General features: G+C 51.4%; 1 protein-coding gene across 1 annotated transcript; it reads left to right on the plus strand.

Moving 5' to 3' along the window:
- Positions 1-1,321: 1,321 nt before the first annotated feature.
- MPC1 (mitochondrial pyruvate carrier 1) lies at positions 1,322-18,929 on the plus strand. Its single transcript, XM_044242474.1, has 5 exons — positions 1,322-1,444; positions 15,238-15,241; positions 17,255-17,351; positions 18,001-18,133; positions 18,488-18,929. The coding sequence occupies exons 1-5, from the start codon at positions 1,374-1,376 to the stop codon at positions 18,504-18,506; spliced, it is 324 nt and encodes a 107-aa protein (XP_044098409.1). The 5' UTR covers positions 1,322-1,373; the 3' UTR covers positions 18,507-18,929.
- Positions 18,930-27,679: the final 8,750 nt, after the last annotated feature.

Genomic DNA, 27,679 nt, shown 5'->3' on the forward strand with positions numbered 1-27,679 from the left:
CCCGTGTGTGGCGGTCACTCCCAAACTCGGATGGGCATGAGTCTTTCTCCTGCAACCCGGGACACAAGGCAGCCAGCGACGTTTGCATCTTTACCTTCTATACTCTGTCCATGCACGGACCAGGTAGCGGTTTTAGGGCTTTCTCAGGTTTTACGAAATAACGCAGCTGGACCTCTTGCCCCCCGTATGTCCTTCAGCATTAGACCACACAGCCTGCTCCGTATGGAAAGGTTTTATCCACCTATTCGCGAGAAAGGGCGCCCGCAAGCAGGGGGAGCGGCCGGCGAGGAGAAGCAGGCTCCCCGCCCAGCCAGGAGCGCTCCCCGAGGCTGCACCCCGGGACCCTGGGATCATGGCTGAGCCCCCAGGCGCCGCCGCTTCGTATTTACGTGGCGGAGACTGTTATTAACACGAGAAGGTCCTGCTCACGGCGGCCCCTGAAGCCGCGGGGAAAGCCCGGCTCCCAGAACTCCGATCCCATTCGGCAGCCGGGCCGGACCCTTCCCTCCCCACGTTCCTGCACGGAGCGCCCCTGGCTCACACCCCTGCGGCTCGGACCCCCTGCGGCTCGGACCCCCCAGCGGCGCGGACCCCCCTCCGGCTCGGACCCCCCGCGGCTCAGGGCCAGCGCAGGGCGCCGGAGAGCGCATTAAATCCACGCTGCGCTCGGGAGTTGCACAAGCCCGCGGCTCGGTCCCAGGACACGTCTGCGCCGCCGGCCGGCCCGTGGTCCGTGCCAGCCCCGCCCTGCGCCCGGGCGGTGGCTCCGATCTCCGCCCCCGCCGGCGGCGCCCACCGCGCCGGGCCCCGCGCCCCCACCAGAGGCAGCTCCCGGGACCCGGCCGTCCCGCACGGGCCTGCGAAGAGCCGAACCATCGAAGCCTCCTGCCTTCCCGCCCCGAGGCGACGCCGCCGCGCGTCCCCACCCCTGCGCGCGTCCCCACCCCTGCGCTCCCCGCGCGCCAAGGTGCCCTTGCGAGGAGGCGGCCACAAACGCGGAGGCGGCCGCAGGAGCCCGGGTCGTGGCGGTGGCACCGTCGCGGCGGGACCCTGGCAGCCGCGCCAGAAGCGACCGCCAACCAATCCCCGCCGCCTCCGGCCGTTTTACGACATGAGGCCCCGCCCCCGAGGCCCCCGAGGGGCGGTGAGACGGTGTGCGGCGCAAGCCAGCCAATCCGCGCCGCCGCCTCCCGCCCCGCGTCCTCCCATAGGCCGAGAGCCGGGCGGCGCGGCGCGGCCGTAAGGCGGAGCCGGCTGTCGTGAGGCGGGCCCGCGAGCGGGTGCGGCGTCCGCGCTGTCCGCTAGGCTGGGTGTCCCTGGGCTCCGAGGAGCGCGGGCGAGGGCGGCGCGGGCGGCTGGTGTCGGGCACGGCCATGGCGGGCGCGCTGGTGCGGAAAGCGGCGGACTATGTCCGGAGCAAGGATTTCCGGGACTACCTCATGAGGTGACGAGCCCCCCGGGCCGGACCTCGGCACCAGCGAGGGCTCGCGGAGGTCGGGTCCGCGCCGCCCGGGACGCGGAGTCACCAGGGCGCGGCAGCCGGGCGGCGGGGCGGGGGTCGGGCCGCGACAGCGGGCGGCGGGGCGGGGGGCCGCGGGGCTGTGGGAGGACCCTCGCCCCCGGCGCGGCTTCCTGGCGGGAAGTCGCCAAGTCCCCGGCGGCGGGCCGGGCTCGGGGCACCTGTCCCGCGGCTGCGCGCCGAGGTGTGCGGTGGCGGTGCGGGGGCGCGGGGCTGGCAGGCGCCAGTGGGAGGCGCTGTGAGAGCGCAGGGGCCGCGGGAGAGCGCAGGGGGCTGCGGGGGCTGCTGCGGAGCGCGGGGGCCGCGGGGGCTGCGGGGGCTGCGTCCAGGCCGCCCTCCGGTTTTCTGGTTTTAGGGACGCGGGTGAGCCGAGGGGAGTGTACGTCGGCTGTTCTGCCGACCGAGCCGGAGTCGCCCCGAGGCCGCGCTCGCTCTCGCCGGACTTCTCTCCGGTTAGAATTAAGGACACTGGCGGGCGGAAGGCCTGTGGACACCTGATTTGATTTCAGCCCGACCCTTGGGGCGCCGGCGGTTACTGCAGAACGCTCCGTGTGACCTTGAAGCAGTTCTAAGTAGCTTCTCTTAGGGCTTGGTTTCTGGTTTTCCTGGGTCGTGGTTTAAAACCTAGTGAGGCGTGGGGCCCTGTTTTGTCCGTCTGTCCGTCTGTCTGTGTTTTCAGTAGCGAATGGTGTGTCGGGAGGCGAGTCCTGCCGCCTGGGGAGACAGAAGTCCTGTAACCGTGCAGAGGCCGCCGTGTGAGGGCAGGCGGATTTTTGCCAGTGTAAAAAGGATTGATTGAAAGGCCTGGCCTTTTGGCAGATCCTGTTTACCGCTAACCTCACCGCGCAGCGCCGGGGGACGGGTGATGCCGGGGGACAGGTGATGCCCGGAGAGGGGATGCCGGGAGACCGGTGATGCCGGCTCACGTGGTGGAGTGCGTTTGGAAACAAGCTTCACTCCTGACTTTCCAGACGGGAAGCTTTTGTACTTAAATAGGGACTGTGGTTAGTGAACCCATGTTTAGTGCTGTGCAGTGGAGTTATTTATCAGATAACGGATAAATTAGTTATCTAGTAGTGTCGGGGAAATCCGAGCACGTAGTAGTGCGAGGATCTGTTCTTCGTCTCTGCGGTGAGCCTACCCTGGCTTGTGAGCACTGCCTCTGCTACGCTTGCTTTCTGTTCTAGATAAGGAGTCTTCCTTGTCTTTAGGTACAGCTAAGGACAAAATTGTATAGAATAATTAAGAATCAACCAGTTACTCTTACTCATATTTTAAAAAAATACCGATGGTTACCTAACATTTGTAGTAGTGTTATGTAATGTAATAATAGGAATTACGTAATAATAGGAATAGTTTAAGTGTATTTTCCAGGAAGAGAGCTTGGTTTTCTATTTTTTATTTCTATTACTATTTTTACGATTATTTTCTATTTCTTTTTCTTTTTTCCTCTAGTGGATTTGTTTCTGAGAGGCAGGCTTTTCCATGAAATACTTTGACATACAGCTTAACCTCTTTTTCTAAGACTAACTTCATGTGGCTTAATATGTGTATACTTTTTCCAGTGTTACTTGGAGTTAAGCTCTGACTAAATGAGGAAAAGCAGAGAATTGCAGTGTCCAGGAAGAGAGCTGCCTGCTAGGGCAGCAGACAGAAGAACCACTCCTAACCAAGGGATCACAAGCAAGTCCAATCCAAGTGGACCTCGGTTACTATGACATGGGTTTAATGATAATGCCTTATCTGGTTGGGTTCTTAAGAACATTAAACTGGATGAGGGATGTGAAGAAATTCGGAAACTCCAAATCACTGTTCAATTTACACTCTGCTATTTTCTGTGTGTGAGCAGAAACATTGTATACTTTTAATGGATAAAGTTAAAAATCTTAAGTGTGAGGCCTAAAGCTCTGTGATTTTTTTTTTTTACCCGGAATCACTTTTGTGAACTGGGTATGTGGGGTGAGATCCAGGCTTGAATTCGATACCATTCTTGGAACAGTGCGATTTCCTGCCAGCACTGCCAGTGATGGAGGGTGGTTTGAGGGCTCATATCCAAACCTCACCACCACATCTTTATTTAAGCTTTTTCTCCTGGAAAGAGAAACTCTTTCTCCTAGAACTTACCAGAGGAAAGTTTTCCCTCTGTGTTCTTCCAAGCTTCTGGCTCACAGCCCTGCTGTGCTTTTGTAAAGTAGAATGAAGCATAAAGAAGAAAACTTATTTGTGTCCCTCTTCCGGATCAGACATGATTCTTCTCACCTCAATAACTTGTTCTATCTACTTTGCACTCCCTACCAACTGAAGATCTGGATTTATTTACAGCCTACTGAAGGGATCTAGAGCTATTTCTAAACTAAAGCTGTTCTAGAATTTTATTTTTTATGACGCCTGAGTGGCTCAGTGGGTTAAGCCGCTGCCTTCGGCTCAGGTCATGATCCCAGGGTTCTGGGATCGAGTCCCACATCGGGCTCCTTGCTCGGCAGGGAGCCTGCTTCTCCCTCTGCCTCTGCCTGCCTCTCTGTCTGCCTGTGCTCACTCGCTCTCTCTCCCTCTGTCTCTGACAAATAAATAAAATTAAAAAAAAAAAAAGATTTTATTAACACAGAGAGGGCGGAAGAGGGAGAGAGAGAGACAGAGCACAAGGGCACAAGAGAGGGAACACAAGCAGGGGGAGTGGGAGAAGGAGAAGCAGGCTTCCTGCTGAGCAGAGAGCCTGATGTGGGGCTCGATCCCAGGGCTATGGGATAATGACCTGGGCCAAAGGCAGATGCTTAACGACTGAGCCACCCAGGCACCCTGTTCTAGAATTTTAAAAACTATTTTAATAACATAGTTGAGTGTTTTAGCAAAAATTTAAAGTCATATTTTATAGAGATATTTTAAACTTGCGTCAGTCACATTTTAGGAGTAAGGTTGAAATGTCTTTCTTACTAAAGTGAATTTTCGAGTGTATTTTTTTCTTTTTAAGAATTTATTTTTAAGTGGGGCATCTGGGTGGCTCAGTGGGTTAAGCATCTGCCTTCAGCTCAGGTCATGATCTCAGGGTCCTGGGACCGAGCCCCGCATCGGGCTCTCTGCTCAGCGGGGAGCCTGCTTCCCCCTCTCTCTCTGCCTGCCTCTCCGCCTACTTGTGATCTCTCTCTCTCTCTGTCAAATAAATAAATAAAATCTTAAAAAAATATTTATTTTGAAGAGTGTTCTGCACCCGACATGGGGCTTCAGCTCGTAACCCGGAGAAGCAGAGCTTGTGCTCCGCCTGCTCAAATGCCAGGCATCCCTCAGGGTGTATTTTGAAATGTTGATTTTTTTTTCCAGAGAGAAACAGAAGGTAAGGAAGGAAACAGGCTCTGACTAGAGGTAGTGTGGACTTTGATTGGAGCCACACTTCCACACATGGAAGAAAACAGCTGTAAAAGGCATTACCAGGATAACCGGACACAACTAAATAGGTTTTTTTTTTTTTTTTTTCTTTTAAAGATTTTTAATTTTATGACAGCGAGAGAGGGAACACAAGCCTGGGAGAGGGAGAAGCAGACTTCCACTGAGCAGGGAGCCCGATGCAGGGCTCGATCCCAGGACCCTGGGGCCATGACCTGAGCGGAAGGCAGACACTTAACAACTGAGCCAGCCAGGCACCCCTTAAATAGGGTCTTAATATTAAATAATACCAAGTAATTACTGACAATTTTTACAGAAGTGATTTACAGTAGTGTTATTAAACCCGAATGATGAGTTAGAACACTAGCCCTGGTGATCTTCCGCTGTGTCCTGGGCAGTTACTCACCTCTTGTGCTTTGGTAGCTGTTCGCCAACATGGCATAGTGCTTGACAAGAGTAATATTCCGTGCTTAATTCCCTGGGTTCTGGTGCTCTTTCTGGTGCCTTCCATCTCCCTCTCGATTTTTTTTTTTTTTTTTAGATTTTTATTTATTTATTTGACAGAGACAGAGAGATGAGGGAACACAAGCAGGGGGAGTGGGAGAGGGAGAGAAGCGGGCTCCCCACCAAGCAGGAAGCCCGATGTGAGGTTCGATCCCAGGACCCTGGGATCACGACCCGAGCCGAAGGCAGACGCTTAACCCCTGAGCCACCCAGGCGCCCTTCCTCTCACGATTTCTTACCTTAGTGAGGTTCTTGAATCAAGAACTTCCTGGATCTCTACTTTTTTTTTTTTTTTTTTTAAGTAATCTCCGCACCCAATGTGGGACTTGAACTCATGACCCTGAGATCAAGAGTCGTGCGCTGGACTGACTGAGTCACAGGCACCCCCTATGTTTTTTTTGTGTGTGTATGTGTGTTGTTGTTTTTTTTAATTATCTCTCTATAAGCCTTCTTTTTTTTTTTTTTTTTTTTAAAGATTTTATTTATTTATTTGACAGAGAGAGATCACAAGTAGACAGAGAGGCAGGCAGGCTCCCCGCCGAGCAGAGAGCCCGATGCGGGACCCGATCCCAGGACCCCGAGATTATGATCCGAGCCGAAGGCAGTGGCCCAACCCACTGAGCCACCCAGGCGCCCCACTCTATAAGCCTTCTTAATGGAGTAAAAGAAGATAGCTCTTTCTGCTTTTGCGGGTCCTGTCATTCCTCGCTGTCCTGAGTTTGGGTCGGGAAGGACCAGTGAGATGGAAGGGTGCGTGTTGATGCGGGATGAGTGTGTCCATGACGGGGTCCGCAGCGGTCTGCAGGCGCACTCGGGGCACGGACCCTCCCTGCGAGCGGGCAGGTGCGTGCAGGTGCACGTATGTGTGCGGATGTGCACGTGTGGAGGGTGGTTTCTTAAGCAGAACCTAGATCATGGAGGATTTTACGTTCGTCGGTCTGTCAGCACACTTAGAAATCCGAAATTAATGGGGTGTTTGCCAGGGATAGTCTTTAGTTAATAAGGAGTGCTGTTCTAATTTTAACTCCTTGTTTTCAGGAAAGCTTTAAGGATTTCTCCTTACTACCCAGGTGAGAAGTGGCCGTAGGACGACAGGGACCCCTTCCCGAACGATAGAAGAGCGCCCCTGGGACAGACCTTAGGCGTCTGATAGGCCAGCCCTCGCTTGCCACACGAGGAAGTGATATCTAGTCCGAACTTGAGGCCTCTGGACACCAAGTTCACGGAGCCACCGTGGGGAAGTCGGGTTAGGGTTCAGAGGAAAATAGCAATGCACAAGATGCGGTTTCAAAAAGAAGTAAGGTCTGGGCTCCCGGGTGGGCTCAGTCAGTTAAGCGTCCGACTCTCGACTTCAGTTCAGGTCCTGATCTCAGGGTCCGGAGATCGAGCCCTTTGTCGGGGTCTGTGCTCAACGCACAGCCCACTTGCCCCTCTCCCTCTGCTCCTGACCCCCACTGGTTCTCTCTCTGTCTCTCATTCAAATAAATAAATAAATAAATAACATCTTTTAAAAGAGAAGGTGAAAGGTACTTTGTGCCTCTTCTCTCTGCCCCTCTGCTTCCGGTACCCTGCTGCTGGCTTCCCTTCCCCGCCGTGTAACTGACCTTTAGACAGTTCATGCAGCAGATGGAGCTGAAGCAGAACTGGTCATGCGAGAGCCCGGTTGCCCGCTCCGTCCAGTTCCCAGAGGTCGTTTCCGTCGTCCAGTTAGTAGACTGCGGGCCTGTCCCTTGGATTCCCTTAGTACCATCTAAGCAAATGACCAGGGACAGGGACTAACGATCCTTTCAGAGAAACCGAACAGTTACTGTCCGTAATTTTAGGAAAATGAGAAGCTCAGATTGGCAGTGTTCAGGAGACATTATGAAAATAAAAATGAGCTTAGAAGAAATCTTGAACCCAACAGCCACTTCCAAATTAATGAGAAGAACAAGGAAAAGTTTTGGGGGTTTGGTTTTGTTTGGAACCACACAGTGGCTGTCCTTCATTACCTCCACCATCAGCCTCTGCCAGGAAGGTCCGGTTTCCTCCTGAGAGTTAAGGGTGTAACTGAACACGAGAAGAAAGACCCTTATACTTTTTTTGTTGTTGTTTTAACCTTCATGTAAATAAAGGCAGCATACCAAATAGAAAAATCAGGGGTATTTTTTTTTTAAAGATTGATTTATTTGAGAGCACGCTTGCACACTGGTGCGGGGCTTGGGGGTGGGGGAAGAGGGACAGGCTCTCAGGTGGACTCTGCACTGAGCAGGGAGCCCAACTCGAGGCTTCTCAGAACCCCGAGATGATGACCTGAGCCGAAATCAAGAGTGGGACATTTAACCGACTGAGCCACCCAGGGGCCCCAAAACCAGGGATATTTCTTTATTACAGTTTTACATATTTACAACTCCCCAAATTGAAGTTTGTGTGATGTTTAAAAATTTATCGTTCCTTGGAACAGATACTCATACACCTTTTCATTAGCGTGGCTCTGATAAAATGCAAAAATAGGGATTTGGGATTTTCTGAGTTAGTAGTTGGTTCATGGTTTGGACAAGTGACATGGAATTAAGGAATGTTGAGTTGTGGATTTTTGTATCTGCCAGTGTTTAGAGTAACTCTATCCTCTGAGTGTTTTACGGTCATTAAGTCATGTTTTAAATAATCAACATTACATTCTTTTTGAAATTTTCTTCAACTTATTTAAATTGTAACAAAACAGCTCACCCGTTTCCTGCATCCCCCAGTCCCTGCGTCTGGTAACACCCGTCTGTTCTCAGTACCTACTGAGTGTGTGTTTCTGGTTTTTTTTTAAGATTACACATATAAGAGAGATTACACAGTATTTGTCTTTTCTGACTGACTTCACCTAGCACAATGCCCTTGACGTCCTTCCCCATTGTTGCAAATGGTGAAATTCATTCTTCTTTATGGCTCAGTAATACTGTTGTATACATACGCTACAACTTCTTGATCCATCCATCTGGGCCAGTGAGATGGATTTCACATCTTGGCTGTTGTAAATAATGCTTCAGTGAACGTGGGGTGTATATGTCTTTTCAAATTAGTGTTTCAGCTTTCTTCAAATACCCAGAAGGGGAATTTTGGGTCATACTGACTTCAGTGTTAATTTTTTGAGGGACTTCGTACTGTGCCCACAGCGGCCACACCAGTGACATCCCCCCAGCAGTGCGCAACTGGTTGACATGCTGCACATCTTTGCCAACACTTAACTTTTAATTTTTTAAAAAAGATTTTATTTATTTGACAGAGAGCGAGAGATCACAAGTAGGGAGAGGGACGGTTGGGGGGAGGGGAGCAGGCTCCCCTCTGAGCAGAGAGCCCGACACTGGGGCTCACACTGGGGCTCGATCCCAGGATCCTGAGAGCATGACCTGAGCCGAAGGCAGAGACTTAACCCACTGAGCCACCCAGGCGCCCCGAGCTGTGTCCGTTTTTATGCCAGTACTATACAGTTTTAATTCTACATCTTTGTTACATAGATTGAAATCAGGGAGCCTGATGCCTCCAGCTTTGTTCTTTTTCAAAATGGCTTTGCCTGTTCAAGGTCTTTTATGATTCCATGCAAATTTTAGGATTGTTCTATTTCTGTGGAAAATGCCATTGGGATTTTGATAGGGGTTTCATCGACTCTGTTGCTGGGTGGTATGAATATTTTAACAATATTCGTTCTTCCATCCCTGAGCATGGAATGGCTTTGTGTTTCCTTGTGTCATCTTTAGTTTTTTTCGTTAATATAGTTTTCTACATACAGGTCTTTCACTTCCTTGATTAAATTTATTTCTAGGTATTTTATTTTTTTGATGCAATTGTAAATGGGATTATTTTCTTAATTTCTTTCTGATAGTTTATTATTGTAAAGAAACAACAGATTTCTGTATACTGATTTATAATCTATAATTTTACTAAATTTGTGTAGCATTTTTTGGTGGAGTCTTCAGGGTTCTACTTTATAACACATTAACCACAAATAGTAACAGTGTTCCCCCCCAAGATCTTTTTTTTTTTTTTTTTTTTTAAGATTTATTTACCCAAGAAAGAGCACACGAGCAGGGTGAGGGGCAAAGGGAAGGGGAGAGAGAATCTTAAGCGGAGTCCCTGCTGAGTGTGGAGCCCTCTCCAGGTTCAATTTCATGACCCTGAGATCATGACCTGAGGCAAAATCAAGAGTCACTTAAACGACTGAGGACCTAGTGCTCCTTAAAGATTTTATTTTTAAGTAATCTCCTACACCCAACATGGGGCTCGAACTCACAACGTCAAGATCAGAAGTCATGTGCTCTACCAACTGAGCCAACCAGGGGCCCCACAAATAGTGACGGTTTTAGTTTCTTTCTAATTTCAGTGTCCTTTTTTTTTTTTTTTTTTTTTTTTTAGATTTTATTTATTTATGTATCAGAGAGAGAGGGCGAGAGAGCGAGCACAGGCAGACAGAGTGGCAGGCAGAGGCAGAGGGAGAAGCAGGCTCCCTGCAGAGCAAGGAGCCTGATGCGGGACTCGATCCCAGGACGCTGGGATCATGACCCGAGCCGAAGGCAGCAGCTTAACCAACTGAGCCACAGTTGCTCTGGCTGGGACATCCGGTACTACGTTGAATAAAAGTGGTGAGAATAGACATCCTTGTTTCCAGTCTTACAGGAATAGCTTTCAGCTTTTCACTGTTGAGTGCGGCGTGAGCTGTGAGCTTGTTTTTTGTGTCTTTATTATGTCCAGTTGCTGTGTTATCAGTGCAGTCTCTCTCTCTGCTTTACTGAGAGTTAGTATCATAAATGGGTATTCAGTTTTGTCAATTTTTCTTCCTTCATCTGTTGAGATGCTCATATTTTTTGTGTCCTTCATTTTGTTGATGGGGTGTAGTGTGGAATATAGCACACTGATGCGTGGATGCCAAACCATCCTTGACGCCCAGGGATAAATCTCACTGATCAGAGTGGATGCTCCTTCTAATGTATTGTTGAGTTCGTTTGCTCGTATTTGAGGATTTTTGCATCTGTGTTCATCAGGGATATTGGCTTGTAATTTTCCTTTTTGTATGGCACCCTTGTTTCACTTTGGTATCAGGGCAGTGCTGGCCTTGTAAAATGTTTTTCTAAGAGTTCACCCCTCTTCTAGCTTCTGGAAGTGTTTGAAAGGGATTGGTATTGATTCTTCTTTGAATATTTGGTAGAGTTCACTCGTGAAGCTCTGTGGTCCTGGACTTCTGTTTGTGGGGAGGTTTTTGATTACTGATTTCAGCCCCTTCGCTAGTAATCTGTTCAGATTTTCTGTTTTATGATTCAATCTTGGTAGGTTGTATGTTTCTAGGAATTCATCCATTTCTTCTGGGTTGTCTAGTTTGTTGGTGTACAATTACTCATAGTAGTCTCTTACAGTCCTTTGTATTGCCGTGGTATCACTTCTAGTATTTCTTTCATTTTGGTTTTATTTGAGTTCCCTCCTTTTTTCATGGTGTGTCTGGCTCTTTTTTGGTTCCAATTTCATTTATTTCTGCTCTAATCTTTGTTATTTTCTTCCTTCCAGTAACTTGGGGCTTCTTTTGTTCTTTTTATAGTTCCTCAAAGTATGTTAGGTTGTTTGAGACTTTTCTTGTTTCTTGAAGTAGGCTTTTACTGCTTTTAGCTTCTTTCATGGAACTGCTTTTGCTGCAGCCCTTAAATTGTGGTATGATAAATTTCCATGTTCGATTGTCTCAAGGCATTTTTTATTTCTTCTTTGACCTATCAGTTACTCAGTAGCATGTTGTTTAATCTCCATATATTTATGAGTTTTCTAGCTTCCTTCATGTAATTAATTTCTAGTTTCATATCACAATGGTCGGAAAAGATGCTTGATTTCGATCTTAGATTTATTAAGACTTGTTTTGTGACCTAATATATGATCTGTCTTGGAAAATGTTCATGTGCACTTAAGAAGAGGGCGCCTGGGTGGCTCAGTGGGTTGAGCCGCTGCCTTCGGCTCAGGTCATGATCTCAGGGTCCTGGGATCGAGTCCCACATGGGGCTCTCTGCTCAGCAGGGAGCCTGCTTCCTCCTCTCTCTCTCTGCCTGCCTCTCTGCCTATTTGTGATCTCTCTCTCTCTCTGTCAAATAAATAAATAAATAATATTTTTTTTAAAAAAAGAAGAATATATATTTTGTTGCTTTTGGATGAAGTGTTCTTTATATGTATCTGTTACCTTCATCTGGTCTAACTTGTGAGTGAAGGCCAATGTTTTGATCAATTTTATCTGGATGATTTATCCATTGATATAAGCAAGGTATTTAAGTCCTCTGCTATTATTAAGTTGATGGCTGTGTCACCCTTCAGGCATGTGCGCATTAGCTTTACATATTTACATATTTAGATGCTCCTGTGTCACAACTATTATGTCCCCTTGTTGGATTAACCCCTTTACCATTATGTAACACTTTTCTTGTCTCTTACTACAGTCTTTGTTTTAAAGTCTGTTTTGTCTGATATCAGTATAGATAACTCCATTCTTTTGGTTTCCATTTGTGTGGAAACTTTCTATCCTTTCATTTTAGTTTGTGTGTTTTTACATCAAAAGCATATTGTTGTAGACAGCATATAGACGAATCTTTTTTTTTTTTTTTAACTGATTCAGCTATTCTTTTGATTGAAGAATTTGGTCTGTTTACATTTAAAGGAATGCTTGTTGGTATATGCTTATTGCCGTTTTGCTTATTTTCTGGATATTTTGTAGTTCTCTGCTACGCTGTTCTCTCACTGTCTTCCTTTGGAGTTTTAACTACCTTTCTTTATTTTTTTGTCATTTACTCCAGGTTTTTGCTCTGTGGTTACCATGAGGCTTATATATAACAACTTGTATCTGTAACAGTCAGTTTTCAGTTGATAACAACTGTAAGTTTGATACTCCCAAGCTCAGCACCCCTCCCCCTTAATTTATATTTTTGATAAATTTTATGTCTTTTTATCTTGTCCCTTAACTAATTACTGTAATCGTTATTTTTGCTACTTTTGTCTTTTAACCTTCATACTAGCTTTATAAGTAGTTATTTGACTTACCTTTACTATATATTTATTTTCCCAGTGAGATTTATTCTTTTGTGTATGTTCTTATTACCAAATAACATGTTACTTATAAGGCTAATTGAGGGTGATGAACTTCTTTAGCTCTTGCTTGTCTGGAAAATTCTCTTGCCTTCTATTCTGAATGATAACTTAGCTGGGTAGGATATTCTTGGTTGGAAGATAAGCATTTTTTGTGTAAGCATTTTCATGCTGTAAAATAGGGTAGCATTTGAACTGCTATACAGTTCACAAAGAGTCCTGAATTGAAAACCAAATTATCTCCAAGTTGACATTTTAGATTTTTAAAACTACATCTTTTAAAATATTTTCGTGGCAGAAATGTGCCACTGTTAATTTATAGCTAATTAAATCTGGTTCTTTGTTCAGATCTTGAACAAAGATGCTTTAAGAATAGTGAGACTGGAAAAAAAAATCTCTAGTCAAGGAATGGGCAGAAGACGTGAACAGACATTTTTCCAAAGAGGACATACAAATAGCCAACAGACACATGAATAAATGCTCAACATCAGTCGGCATCAAGGAAATACAGATCAAAACCATGGTGAGATACCACCTCACACCATTCAAATGACTAAAATTAACAAGGCAGGAAACAACAGATGTTGGTGAGGATGCAAAGAAAGGGGAACCCTCCTGCACTGTTGGTGGGAATGCAAGCTGGTGCAGCCACTCTGGAGAATAGTATGGAGGTTCCTCAAAAAGTTAAAAACAGAGCTACCCAATGACCCAGTAATTGCACTGCTGGGTATTTATCCAAAGGATACAAACACAATGATCTGAAGGGACACCTGCACCCCAATGTTTATAGCAGCGATGTCCACAAGAGCCCAGTTGATGTCCATTGATAGATGAAGATGAATGGTGCTGTGTATATATACACAATGGAATATTACTTAGCCATCAAGAGGAATGAAATCTCATCTTTTGCGACGACATGGATGGAACTAGAGTGTATTACGCTAAGCGAAATAGAAGTCAGTCAGAGAAAGACAAAGACTATGATTTCACTCATGTGGACTTTAAGAAACAAAACATGAACATAGAAGAAGGGAAGGAAAAATAATAAAAGATAAAAATAGAGAAGGAGACAAACCATAAGAGACTTTATTATAGGGAACCAACTGAGGGTTACCACAGGGGAAGGGTTTGGGGGATGAGGTAACTGGGTGATGGGCATGAAGGAGGTTAAGTGATGTGATGAGCACAGGGTGCTTCATGCAACTGATAAATCACTAAATTTTACCTTTGAAATTAACAACAACAAAGAGTAGTGACCCTGCTGGTGAGTGTGGTCACAGTCCACTGGATTACGCTGTGGGGTCCGGTAGGGCAATCCCCAACTTCTGCCGCAAAGCACCCTGCTTGGTTTGGACTTCCTATGAGATAGTCTTGGTAACATGATCTCTTCAGTTGAAAAATAATCTGTTCTAAAAATTCACTTAACCTCGAAAGGCTCCTTCTAGGCTTCTTGTATTTCGTAATAGAAACTATTTGAAGAAGATTACTATATTAGCATTGTCAGTGGATATTTTCATGCTGGCAGTTAGAACCCTCTTGATCTCTAAGTCAAAATGGTGAGAAGAGCCATTTGGATGTGTGTTTATAAAGGATTTTATCATTTATTTCATTAACTCAGTACCTAAACTTTTAAGATTTTGTACAAAATCAATTTTTTGTACAAAACAATTAAGCTATATCCTGCAAAAAGAATTGCCATTTCAGAAATAAAAGTAATTCATCATAAAATTTTTGATGCATTTTTGAATGGTACCAAGTTTAACATTCAGAAGAATACAATGTCATAAGTTTTTACTATTCATTCTTTCATTCATTCAACGAAGACTTGCTGAATGCTTATAAAATGCCAAGCACTGTTTGAGGTTCCAGAGTCTTAGAAGTGAACGAAATGTAAAATTATATGCCTGTTTTTAGGGGTTCTTGTTCCGGTGATAACCTGTTAGCCAAAATGGTGAAGGCTCCGCGTTCCTCGAGTTCTGCAGCTCTGTGCTCTCGCTAGCTGGTCATTTCCAGAGGAGCGCCCCGTCAGCCTGCGCCGGGCGTAGCTGCCGTGAGCCGCAGAGGGCAGCAGAGCACCATCCCGTGGCCGGGCCGAACGACACGTGCCACAGATGTCAGTACACCAGATCTCAGACACCTAGTACAAAGACAGAATGTGAAATGCCACGTTGCTAAGCTTTAGTTGAGCACCAGTTCAAATTAAATTATTTTTGACAGGTTAGAATAAACTAACATAGTTCTGTAGTTTCTTTTTACTTTTTTTTTAAAGATTTTATTTATTTATTTGACATACAGAGATCACAAGTAGCACAGAGGCAGGCAGAGAGAGAGGGGAAAGCAGGCTCCCTGCCGAGCAGAGAGCCCGATGCGGGGCTCGATCAGGATCATGACCTGACCTGAAGGCAGAGGCTTTAACCCACTGAGCCACCCAGGCGCCCCGTTTCTTTTTACTTTTAATGTGGCTTCTAGAAATTGTGAAATGACCTATGTGGCTCCTGGTAGTGACTTGCATTATATTTCTGTGGGACAGCTTCCCTCTCAGGCCTACGCTTGTCTTGGTAAAGGAGAGGCTTCGTTTTGCTGGGTCAGAGCTGCTGTGAGGAATGTGTGCGGCTCCGCGGGTCGTTCTGCTGCTGAAACGTGAACACACGTGTGAGGTTGAAGTAACCGGATAGAGCCGTGATCTTCCAAAACATCTAATCTTTTCTTTTTTCCCCCCCACATCTCTCCCGTCTGAACCTTGGGGACGCCTCACAAAATAGCACGGTAAGAGAACTGCTCTACTTTATTTTAGGCTCTTGCAGACCTTGTGCGCTGCCAGACTTACGGACAGCAGGCCTGGCTTCCTTGGCTTGCGCTGGCGGACGCAGCCGCCGTGGCTGGCGGCTCTCCCAAGGGCCCCTTGTGGGCTCCCATCCACTCTGGGCGCTCGCTCCTGGCAGGACCAGTGCACCGGCTGCTGAGCTGGACCAAACCCGCGTTTCTGAACAGGGACGTGCGAACTCAAGCTTGCAGTCGATAGAAAGGATGAATTCTTCACGTTCTACAGTCGCCTCTTTCTGTACACTGCTGTTGAGATCATTTTTACCTTTCGTGTTCTTTTTAAGAGCCCCGCTTCAGGTGTATCCCAGTGTTTATCATCACAAGTGTGAATCTCCCCTAACTTGCTGAGCTCGGTTCACACGTCACAGGCCTCAAACTAGAACCTAGAATGCCACCATGTGAGCCAAGCCCCCCAGGGCTACTCGAGGTGCCAGATCCTGCCATGGTCCTGCTCCTTGGCCCCAGCTGTGGGCAGAGACGCCTTTGTGCCTGGTCATGGATAAACTCTCCAGGCTCTGTTCCAGCCCCAGCTCTGCGCGAAAAGGTAGATGTTGGGACCAACGCACAGAGCAGAGCTGTGGGATGCACCCTCCCACTCCAGACCTTTCCAGAGCTCTGGTGGGGGGTGGGGAGCGGCCACTCCGTGTCCAGGTGTAAGAAATTACAGTTCCAGCACATGCATCTCCCTCAGATAGTGTCCGGAGACAAGAGGACTGATTAGCGGCACCCCCCCCCCCCGCCCCCAGCCCCAGAACCTTCGAGATTCCTCACACCAGCTGTGTCTGATGCATGAGGTCATACCTTGTGTGCGGGCCCGGGAGCTCTGATGCTTTGCACCTCCTTGCGGCCTGAGCCTCCTGCTTCCAGTGCAGCGCGTTAAGTAAGCGCATCAGAATATTCTCCTATTAGGCCAGACGTAATTGTCATTTACTTTTCTTGCATTTCCCTTGTTTCCTACTTCTAAATGAAATTTCGGATATTCCTGACTCCTGGTCCGTGTTGGTCAATGTTAGAAAAGCACTCAGCAGTCTGAATTTGCCTGAAATGTCCTGACGGCGGGAGTGGGCCACTGGTGAATGGCCTGATCACTAAAAAGGGGGGTGGGCCAACAAGGAGTGGTTTCTTTCACACTTTAAAGTATTGAAAATTGTACATTAATGAAAGACTTTTTCATTTAATGGGAAAAGCCACTGAACTCAGTTCACCTTCAGAACGTAAATCGATTGGCTGTCGCTGCCGTTGACAGCATGATATTGACTTAGATGGCCTTAGGGTGACATCGTTTTGCTGTCCTGGGACAGCTGCCATCACAGTGTGAAAAACCGCTGAGAACTTCTCTAAACGTAGGTTGTTGCTGTGACTCTGAAAGTACCTTCCAGTCTCAATTTCTTAGTATCCCTGGGGTTCCGAGCGATCTCCGAGCTCTCTGATCTAAATCTAGAGCTCGTAGGGGCCGGGAAGCCACTTCTCCCCTTCACAGTTGCTTTCTTCAGAAATGATCTCCAATCTAGGATCGGTGTTAGGAGAGATTTTGACAAATATCTTAATGAAAATTTGAAAAAGAGGTTTTTTTAGATTTAAACCTAATATTACCGAGAATAGTTGTAAGGAGATTTAAGTGGTGGCCCGTGGGAACTGGGTAAGAAGTTCATCTGACTTAAAGTTCTCTGAGTGGGACGGAGATTACCTAGAGGTAATTTGGAAGCTGGCGGGGGCCTTGGTGATCAGCCAACTCCTTTCTGACGCGGGGCTCACCCTGGAAGAGCCGTCGAGTCTGGGCACACCGTTGCACAGTCTGTGGCCGGACGTTTGCCCGCCCGCCGTTGACCAGTGCAGCTGCACGTGAAGGTCAGGTTCCCCGCACAGCGTTCCCTCATGGTTTAAGGGAAGGAGCCCACCTTCCCCTTTCCTCTTCCCGCCTCCCTTATCCTTCTCCTTCTCCTCTCATTTTTGTAGCATTTCTGGGGCCCTGTAGCCAACTGGGGTCTTCCCATTGCTGCCATCAATGACATGAAAAAGTCTCCAGAGATTATCAGTGGGCGGATGACATTTGGTAAGGACACAGATTTGAATACCGGGGAGGACTTGACTGCGTGGAATTACAGGGTCCCAGGCTCCTGGGTGTGCACTTCCAGCTGTCGCTGCGGTGCCGCGGCCTCTCTCGGAAAGTAACGCACAGGGAAGGTGGCCGGCACGGGTGCTGCTTGCTCCCGGGGAGGGAGAAACAGGGCTGTTCGGAAATACGCACCCGGGACGTGGCAAGGTCCTGTTCCCTTTCACAGCTAGTACGCACAGCTGCAGAATGTGTCCTCTTGAACTTGACTTGAAAGGAGTGCCTTTAAGTCTGTTTGAAATCCCGATATTGGACCTTAAAAATCTTGCTGTGGGGATTAAGCAGCAGTTGTTTCGGACAGTGCGTTGGGAACAGCTCCGGGGGAGCAGAAAAAGCAGCTAGAGCCCAGGATCCTGAGCCAACAAACGCGAGCCTGAGGTGTTGGCTCAGGTCAACCCTGACGGCAGAGGGAGTCACAGGGCGCGCTCCCCAGTCGTGGGAGCGTGTAAGCAACAACGTGTGTTGTCTGTGGACGGTTGTAGCGAAGAGACGCGTTTTCTGATGAAGGCGATTGAGCCGCCGACCTGTGATCACAGCAGCTCGGGGTGTGCTGGACTGTGAGTCACGCCCGGCTTTGCTGTCCCGGCAGCCCTCTGTTGCTACTCGCTGACCTTCATGAGATTCGCCTACAAGGTGCAGCCTCGAAACTGGCTCCTGTTCGCCTGCCACGCCACCAACGAGGTCGCGCAGCTGGTTCAGGGAGGACGCCTCATCAAGCACGAGTGAGCGGCTCCGACAGCGTCACGCGGTTGGGGCAGCTGGGGGCAATGAAACTTAAATCTCGAGGCCTTGGGGGACCGGCGGTGGGCGTGCGTGCGCGGAGATCATGTTAGCAGTGGGGAACTGGATTCTGAGTAAAAATGTGCTGTTGGAAAGGGAAGACCATGCGCTGCCGAATTTAAAACTCTGATTGGTCAGTGAGTGCAACGCAGATTAACAGGAGGTGGAACGTTACTGTTTCTATAAAACGAGAAGTTGAAATAAATGTGAAGGTGTCTTCCTGATGCCACCCAAGGTCTTTGAGCCGGGCAGTGACATTTGTTTCTCATTGGATCTTTCTTTGTGTTTATTTCCAGGATGAGTAAAAAGGCATAAGCCTAACAGCGGGACAGGAGAAGCCAGGGCTGTGGAGGGACAGCTTTGCCGGTGCCGCCCAGTCACGGATTCCATCCTCACAATAGTCTTGCTGAGGAAATCAGCTGAATGCTATTTTTACTAACCAATTTTTCTAGAAATAGCTGAGAGTCCCTAAAACAACTCTCTGCTGCCTTACACGCCCTGAATATCCTTCTCCTCACGAAGAGTCCATGTGATGGTTTTATCTGCAGTGATGCATACATTACCTGGTAGAATTTACTTAATGAGTAACTGAAGAGAGGACATTGGGATCTGTAGGCACCGACAGCTAGCCACGGGCCTGTCCCTGCTAGTGGTCAAGAGCGTGTCTCTGCTTCCATGCGGCATGCCTCCACAAGTGCTGGAACTTAATGGCAATAAATGATTTAAATACTCCTCAAACGAGTCTGACTCCGTGTCTTGCTGTGTTGAGAATCTGCGAAACTGGAATGTCCCTGCGAAGACCGCTGTGGTGAGAGCCGGGAGCTCCTGGGAAGGCGTCCCCCGGCTGCAGGGCCGGCCTCTAGGACTCGCCGCCCATCCCCCTCGGGGCAGACCCAAGACTGCGACCCCAGTGCGGCCCCCACGCCTGCCCGAGCAGCTGGCGCGGGAGCTGAGCCGCAGCCCGGCGCGGCCGTCCGGGGGCTGAGCGCGGACACCTGGCGGGAGGGGCCCGCGACACGCTGCCGCCGTGTGTGCGCTCACAGGCCTGTGGGAGCTCGATGGTCCCCTCACTCCGCCGGCAGGGTCGGTTGCACTGCCGGCTGTCCGCTGTGGCAAGGGCGGCCTCGGGCGGAGGCGGCAGGCAGAAGTGGGCAGAGCGTGCGCCCTCCTGGTCGGTCGGTCCTCTCCTGTCACTTCTTTCGTTGTACAGGTGCGACGCTGTTCACAAAGCGTTTCGTCTCTCATTTTCGTCTCTCTCGTGCCCCCCTCCACACAGGCCTGGGGGGCAGGAGGACAGGTGCTGCCTCCCTTTTGTGGGCCAGCGGCTGCGCTGGGACATCGCATGCGTCCCTGGTGCCCTCAGGCTCGTGGCGGAGCAGCGGACCTGGGGTGGGGCGGGGGAGAGGCCACACCGGCCTCCCGGAGTTCACAAAGCACCTTTGACCCTAACGCAAGTACCGTTGCTTGTCAGAGACCCAGACTGTACGGGGGCGTCGAAGGGACCAGCTGAGCCCTTCCCGGCCTTTGCTCGTGTCCCTGCTCCCACGCCAGCCAGCGCGGCTCTGGTGGTTTGGGATTCTCTCTTGTCAGTGTGGAAGAGTCTCCTCTGCCCGGCACACGCACGCTGCTGGGGAGCGAGGGCCTCTCTCCCCTTCCCCGGGGCCACGGGGAGCGCGGTGCAGACCGTGTAGACATTAGAGCAGGAAGGGCCGCAGTGACGTGAGTGTGCAGGCCGCAGGCTGCCTCTGGGCCTCTCCTGTACACGTCACGAGAAAGTATGCGGCCCACAAGGTCACTTCTCTCCAGCGGGCTCCGGGGCGAGCGGGAGACCTGCGGAGGAACCCGGACGAGCTCTGGGGAGGGAAGTGTGTGCGGATGCAGAGGACGAGGACGGAGGGCCCAGAGCCCGTGGGAGCCGAGAAAGGAGCAAGGGGCCCACACCGGACCCTGATCTTGTCCCCGGCTCCCTCAGAGCGTCCAAAGTTCGCAAGCCTCCGCCTTCTCTGCGCAGAGCCGAGGCGAGGGAGCCGGTGAGCTGAGAAGGCGCGAGGAGGAGAAGGAAGGGCTTACGGGGCGGGGCGGGGAGGGCAGGCAGTGAGAAGGTGCGAGGCGTTCCCGTTCCACCGCCGGCAGCGGGTTCCTGGGCTCCCCAGCATCAGCATCCGTGTGCGAGTCTGTAGAGCGGGGTTCCTGTGGTTTTCATGTATAACCATTGGCCAAAAGCCTCCTCCCAGCAACGGGGTCTTTGGCCCCCAGGTCCTGGCCTCGTCGAGAGAAGCCCGTGGGGTGAGCTGCGCGCCTCTCCCCGCACCCAGGACTCCGGCCCAGGGCAGCTCCTGCTGTTACGCTTTCCTCCCAGGACCTGGCAAAGGCTGGCTCTCCAGGGCCGGGTGCGGTCACAAAGGGAGGCGTCTGCTCTGCACTCAGGGCAGTGCCCTCCATGACGTTGGTGCGCTCCGGTCCTTTCCCAGCCTTAGTCCCCCAGAGGGCAGGCCACAGCCCCACTTGGGCCGTGAACGCAGCAGCCAGAGGGGGCCGGCCGCAGAGGGGTCCTTGCTCCACCGCTGTGATGCCAGGCCGGGGTTCGCTTGAGGCACAGCTGGGCTCACCTGGGGAAGCCCAGTAAGGCATAGAGCGTTCTCTTTACAGCCGAGACGCAGAATCGCTCTCGTTTTCGATAACAAAGACGGTGAGGACACAAGCTTGTCCAGCGCCCAAGGTGAGGTCGGCACGAGCCGGCGAGGTCGGCTCACTCGTGGCTTCGGCTCCACGGACGTCTCGTTTCTTGTTGCAATAGCCTCGTGGGGCAGGGGTGACCATCGTCCAGTGCTTCCTGCACAACACGGCCTGTCGGCCGCAGACAGCGGGAGTCCTGGCACGGGCTGCACTTGGCTATGGTGGCCAGAGTGAGGAAACCAGAGAATCAACGGCCTTTTGTTTCCTAATCTGCCCTCACCCGGCTCAGCCTGGCTCAGCACCGCGCCTGGTAGGGGGAGGCCTGGCTGTTTCCCTCAGTCGCTCCCCAACCTTTTACCCCTGCGGCTTGGCTCAGCAGAGGTTTTCCAGATCCTTCTGAATGGGGTGTTTACAGGCGAGTGAGGTAGGAAGCACCAGGCCTTAGATGTGAGGTCCCCACATGTCCCCATGAGGTCACGTTACTTAGAAGTCACTTGGTGGCCTTGAAGATGAGCTCCCTTTCCAGCTCTAGAGGGAGGCAAGCGGGGAGACCATGTGATCGAAAGCAAAGCCGTAGTGACTGGGGCTGGAGCCCTTGGGCCTGGAGAGGAGAGCCGACCACGGTGGGAGGGGTCTGTGCGGGAAGTGGCCATCCTTGTCCCCACTCGGGGACCTCAGCCAGGCTGTCTCACCGGACTCCCAGGGTTCAGGCTCGGTTTTGGTGAATATAACCGGAGCGACTGAAACATTGCACGAGGACAAGCTGACAGCTGACAGCTGCGTTCCAGAAGCTTGATTAGGAGAGTCCCATCTGCCTCACCGTGGGGCGGAGCCAGCCACGTCCGGCAGCCCACAGGCCCAGGACGCTCCCTGTGAACCTGCCCTCGCTGCTCCCCTAACCCTGAAAGCCCGTCTGCCTGCAGCAGACATGAGCATACCAGCCCCCACGGGCCCTCCCCACCGGAACTAGCTGTTCTGGGACCATGGCGGTCTAATGTTTGCGTCCCAGCCCCGACCCCTGCCGGCAGGTGCAGCTTCCCATCACCAGGGCCGCTCCCGCCACCCACAGACGCAGCCCCACAGGGAAGGCGGGACACACCTGCTCGCTTCTCACCTCTTCTGCCCCATTTCACAAGCAAGGGGTTGCTGCAGAAGCGGTTTCATGTGCAAGGGATTACTGTGGGTTGGTTTTTCTTGCCTTTTTTTTTTTCGTGGCTTTTTCTTTTTTGAGCATAAATACAGACTCATGAATTTTCATAGATTTAATGCAGTTTTACCAACTTGGGTGATTCTGCTTTTTGTGTTTATTTTTTTATAGCTCATTTCCCCCGCCCCCCGCCAGGCCTAGCTAGAGAAAAAACTTTTGATCATATATTTTTTTCCCTTAAGATTTTATTTATTTATTTATTTGACACAGAGAGAGAGAGAGAGAGAGACAGCACAAGGAGGGAGAGCTGCAGGGAGAGGGAGAAGCAGGCTCCCTGCTGAGCTGGGGCCCAGTGTGGGGCTCGATCCCAGGACCTGAGATCATGACCTGAGCTAAAGGCAGAGGCTTAACCCTCTGAGCCACCCAGGCGCCCCCATTTAATTACATTAAAAAAATTTTTTTTTTTTTTTAGACGGGACTAGAAAGCTGTTCACTGAAATCCAGTTAACAGGTGTTTGGGTAGTGTGTTTAAGGTGACTTTTACAACTAGAATGAGCTTCTGTTTAAAGGAAAACAACCCGGGGCGCCGGGCGGCTCGGTCGGTTTGGCATCTCACTCACTTTCGGCTCGGGTCGTGGTCTTGGGACTGTGGGTCGAGCCCCGCGTCGGGCTCCGCCCTCGGCGAGGAGCCTGCTTCAGGCGCGCACTCCTGTCGCCGTCCCTAGCCGTGCTCTCTCCCAACTGACGACTTCGGGCTAAACGAGGCAACTCGGCCATTCACTGTTTTCATTTCTAGTATCGGCACCTACCTGCCCAGTTTGACTTTTTAATCTTGGACGTTTTGTCTTGGGCCCCTTCTGACTCTTCTCCATCAGTAAACACGGCGCCCAGCGTCCCCACAGACCGCGCTGTGGACCCGACACCGAGGCTGGCACCGCAGAAACGCGAACAGTCCTCTCCGGGGACTCGCCTCGGACCGTGCCAGTCTGCGCCTCACTTTGCTCGGGGCCGTTCTCGGGAGATGTGTCTCCGGGGGACCTTCAGATCCCACAGGGAAGCAAAGGCGACTTAGGGAAAAGCAAACTCTAGGGTTTTGTCTGAAAATTTCCCCTTACTCAGAAGTCAAAACGCTTTATTCATGTCTTTTGTAGCACAATTAAATACCCTTAGAGTATAGTGATCATAGTTATGTACTTGTCACCTTTTAGGGACTCTAGTTGTTTACTTAAAAATACAGACAAAGAGGGACGCCTGGGTGGCTCAGTCGGTTAAGCATCTGCTTTCGGCTCTGGTCACGATCCCAGGGTCCCCGGATAGAGCCCTGCATGGAGCTCCCTGCTCAGTGGGTGGTCTGCTTCTCCCTCTGCCTCTTGCCCTGCATGTTCTCTCTCTCTCTCTCTCTCTCAAATAAATAAATAAAATCTCAAAAAAAGAAAAAAATACAGATGAAGAAATTCAAGGCCAACGATGCTTAGTTTGTCTCAGCGACAGCACTTTCCGCCGGAGTGAGCTGGAAGCCGGGGAAGGGTGGCACCGGGCGGCTCCTCCGAGGTCCCCCCAGGGCGCTGCAGCAGGCTTGGGAGCGCCCTGGGCACACCCCAGCCCCTTCCTGGCCATGTGTCTCCACGCTTCGCGTTCCACAGCGAAAGTGGCACGAGGTACACACGGTGACAGACAAGCTCAACAGTGCTTGTAAAATAGCCTGAAAAATTCTGGACCCATGAGGGAGAACTCGGCTCATTTTATTTAAATCTAAAAAGTCTTTCTTTTCCTCTAGAAAGGAGAGTCTGACAAGCCCTCAACGGAAGTGTCTGGTTTTCGGTGTTGGTGTCAGCAGCCCCAGATGAGATGTGACGTCATGGGTAGATCTGGGCCCCTCGGCTGACAGGCGGTTCCAGGGAGAACGGGGGAGACGCCCAGCTCCCCGGGACACCCGCAGGGGAACGTGTGTCATAAGCCCAGCCCAGAGGGGTTAAGCAGCCCTTACGGATTTTAGGAAGTCCCCAAACTCCATTTATTTCTCTCTCTTTTTTTTTTTAATAAGATTTTATTTATTGATTTGACAGAGATCACAAGTAGGCAGAGTCAGGCAGAGAGAGAGGAGGAAGCAGGCTCCCTGGAGATGCGGGGCTCCATCCCAGGAGCCTGAGATCGTGACCTGAGCTGAAGGCAGAGGCTTGAACCCACTGAGCCACCCAGGCGCCCCTGTTTCTCTTTTCTAAGGTAAACTTGAGCGAGTGAGCACAGAGTGTCCTCTTGTGTTTTCAGGAGCCTCCTGTTCCCTGTTGGGCTGTGGCTCCCAGCACACCTGCCCGGGGGCAGTTGGGCTTCCCGGTGGACGTGACCGTCCCAGGAGGCCGGCTCCCGCAGGACAGCTGCCCGGCGCCCACTGCTGAGAACCAGGCGCGCGGCGGCTGCAGGAGGCCAGGCTCCCGGGGCTGGCAGCTTGCCCATCTGCCCTGGCCCACACTGCAGGGGCACGGGTCCTGGAAGCCCCGTCTCAGAGCTATTCCCGTTCTGCAGGGACCGCGTGACCTGCGGTAAATTCCTCTTCTGCCCACATGGGTCAGAGTACATGCCCTTAGCCGTGAAGGACTCTAACCGACCTCGCACAGGAACACGACTTCGAAGTCCTCGTGTCCCCAGTTCCTGATGAGAAATCAGCGGAGGGCCATGCCCGTCTGGAAATAGCTCTGACAATTATCAGGAAGCACGTCTTCCTGTGGAAGACCGGAGGAGCGGGCCCAGAGGCGGCTGCGACCTGTGACTCGGGCTCTCCACGCATCAAGAATTCAAACGTCCTGGACACGGAGGTGTAAGACCCGAGCAGCTCGTGCGGCCAGGTACGTGCATGTGGACATTCGACCCCAGTCCAAGTCTGAGTGAGACTCCCGCAGGAATCGCGGAACATGGAGGGGGCGGGGTGGGGGGAGAAGGGGGGAGAGCAGTGGTTCAAGCGTGAAGAAGTCGCGCCAGGCCGGACAGGGACAAGGGAAAACCACAGGCAGGAGCCCTACAGCAAAACCCAAGAATAGCAAACACAGAAAGAAAATTCTAAAAGATTCCAGAGAAAAAGAATATGTCACCTATAAATAGGTTGACCAGACGAGCTAGAAATAAATAAACCAGGTGGCTTAGTTCCGCCACGACCTCGCCGGTTAACACCCGCCGCCCAGACTCAGCGCCCGTGGTCAGTGAGTCCTCTTCCCGCGCAGAAGTCTCCTGACCGAACCACAAATTACTTCTTCGCCGCCTACCAAGGATGAAAAATCAGACGTCTCAATAGCAAAATGGTATGCGAGGACAATGGTGTAATGTTTCTAAGGTATTAAAAGAACTCTGAATGTTAAAAAATGGATTCAAATTGTCGCTCGGATGTGAGAGTGTAATAGAAATACTCTCGCTCCTATAAAGCCCCGCAAGTTTGCCACACGTTGGAGATGCTCTTGGAGGAAGAGCTGGGGTAGGAAAAGAAACAGATCCTGGAGCCTGTGCACGAGACGTGGGGTTCAGGGAGATGAAATACCAGTGGAAAGTCCATTCCAGGACCGAAACAGGAAGCAGACTGTGTGGACAACAGTGGCGCTGTGGACAGACAACCAGGGTTGGGGGTCGGGGCGGGTCGGGGCAGCTTCCTCTACCCCCGCAGCCCAGCGACCGGGGAGGGCCGGACTCCTGCCCCCAGCGGGTGTGCGAGCTCGCGAGCGGACCCCCGTCAGCCCCGCGGTCAGGTGAGACCGCAGCCCTGCCCTGCACCCGGACTGCAGCCTGAGGACACCCCTGCAGGGGGGAACCCTGGGCCGGTGACCAGCCACGCTGCGTGCAGACGGCTGACGCCGTGAGGATGGCTGTTTGCGGCTGGAAGCGGTCACACGAGGAGGCCATGCGTGACCCGCCGGTACAACCTGTAACCCCAACGATTAAAAACCGTGTCCGTGCGGGCAGCAGCGGGCTTGCCGCGGTGTCGCTTCTTACCAAACAGTTACAGAAAGGGCCTGAGCAGCTGCCGAGAAAACCGGGCAACACGGCGGGGCGTCGCGCCCTCGTAACGGAGAGAGCGAGCGCGGGGCCGCCAGGAACTGAGGCGGACAGACGGACGGACCGCAGAATCTACCAGGTGAGCAAAGCACACAAAGCAGCCTCGCTAGGAAGGAAGGGGTGAGGCAAGTACCCATACCTGATCTTTTGTGCAAAAGACCCCAAGAAGTGCAAACCAGGAATTAATGAGTCACCTGCCTGGTAGGGATTGGAGGAAAAGTGTCCGCCTGTGTTTGGGTACGTAATTTTCAAAAAAAATCCCGCCAAAAATAAATTCTTAAAACGAGCGGGGCTGTGTGGGATCCCCAGTGCAATGCTGCGGCAGGAAGGGCCCCCGCGGGTGTTCTGAACGAAGCTGGGAACTGCAGAAGCCTGGGGAGAAACGGAACGGACCCGGTCGCTTTGGAGCCCCGAGTACCCCCTGCTCCTTGTGAAGCCGGAGGAAGAGAGCTCGCACCCGCGCCGGACTCTTCGGGAAATGTGTTTTCGACCACGCTGCTGGCGAGGAGTTCTGAAACTGTGTTGGGTTTGTCTGGGACCCAGCAAACACGTTTCTGGCTCAGAAAAAGACGATACACGGGGCGAAGCGGGCGTCTGAGACGGACCTCGTGACGGTGTCTGCGTGGAATTCCCGCAGCTCTACCCGCTCGCGGGGCCGGATGCCCGCTTGCAAGCATGAATTTCCCAGAAGAGGACCCGGGGCTCCCTGGGAAATGGTGGACTCCAGGTGGGGTGCGGGAAACACGGCCCGGGTCTGGCACACGCTGTGGTGCCAGAAATGAAGGAAGCATCCGAACGGCGCGGGCGCGCGGAACACAGGAGCCGCCTGGAGCCCCCACCACGGGCACACCGAAGCATCGGACGACGACAGCCCCCACAGCTCGGAGGAAGGTCAGCACCCGGAGGGCCGTAGTCCTACAACTGACCCACCCACGAATGAAGGAATGAATGGGCACGCACGTGTGCGCTCACACACACACACGTGTACGTGCGTTCGTGGGGACCATGGGGCCTCTCCGCCTACCGCAGAATGCCGCAAGACATGTGAGACACGTGATGGAAACCCCCCCTCGCCCGCAGCCCGGGGACACTGGGCGCAGCCCAAGTCCTCGCTGGTGCCGACCTCAGAGGCCGGAGGCGTCCGGAGAAATGACAGTTACGCTGTCCACCTGTCTGCGCCCGGGTGTGCATCGACGACACTGGGAAGCAGCCATGCCACGTGAAGGAATCTGGCGGCCACACCTTGCCCAGGACATCCAAGTTAGCAGTATCTGGAATAAGATACAGACACACCAGGCCCTTCCTGGTAGGATGCACTAAGAATTCTCACAACCTCAGGGTGCCCGCGGGGCTCAGTGGGTTAAACCTCTGCCTTCGGCCCAGGTCGTGAGCCAGGGGTCCTGGGATCGAGCCCCGCATCAGGCTCTCTGCTCAGCGTGGCGTTGGCTTCTCCTCCTGCCCCTTCCCCCACCCCAGTCCTGTACCCATGTGCTCACTCACTCTCTGATAAATAAAAATCTAGAACAAAACAAAACAAAACAAAAAAACAGGCTCACGACCTCACTCTAATCATGAGGAAATATCAGATTAAACCCAGAGCCAAGAACATTTACGAAATAAGGGAGCG

The sequence above is a fragment of the Neovison vison genome, chromosome 1 (assembly GCF_020171115.1).
Source record: "Neovison vison isolate M4711 chromosome 1, ASM_NN_V1, whole genome shotgun sequence".
NCBI lineage: Eukaryota > Metazoa > Chordata > Mammalia > Carnivora > Mustelidae > Neogale > Neogale vison.

Bases quoted from the DNA above. Each gene is read 5' to 3' on its own strand.
- MPC1 (XM_044242474.1), top strand. From the start codon at position 1,374: ATGGCGGGCGCGCTGGTGCGGAAAGCGGCGGACTATGTCCGGAGCAAG. The intron at 17,352-18,000 runs GTAAGGACACAG...CTGTCCCGGCAG, and splicing joins CAGTGGGCGGATGACATTTG to CCCTCTGTTGCTACTCGCTG.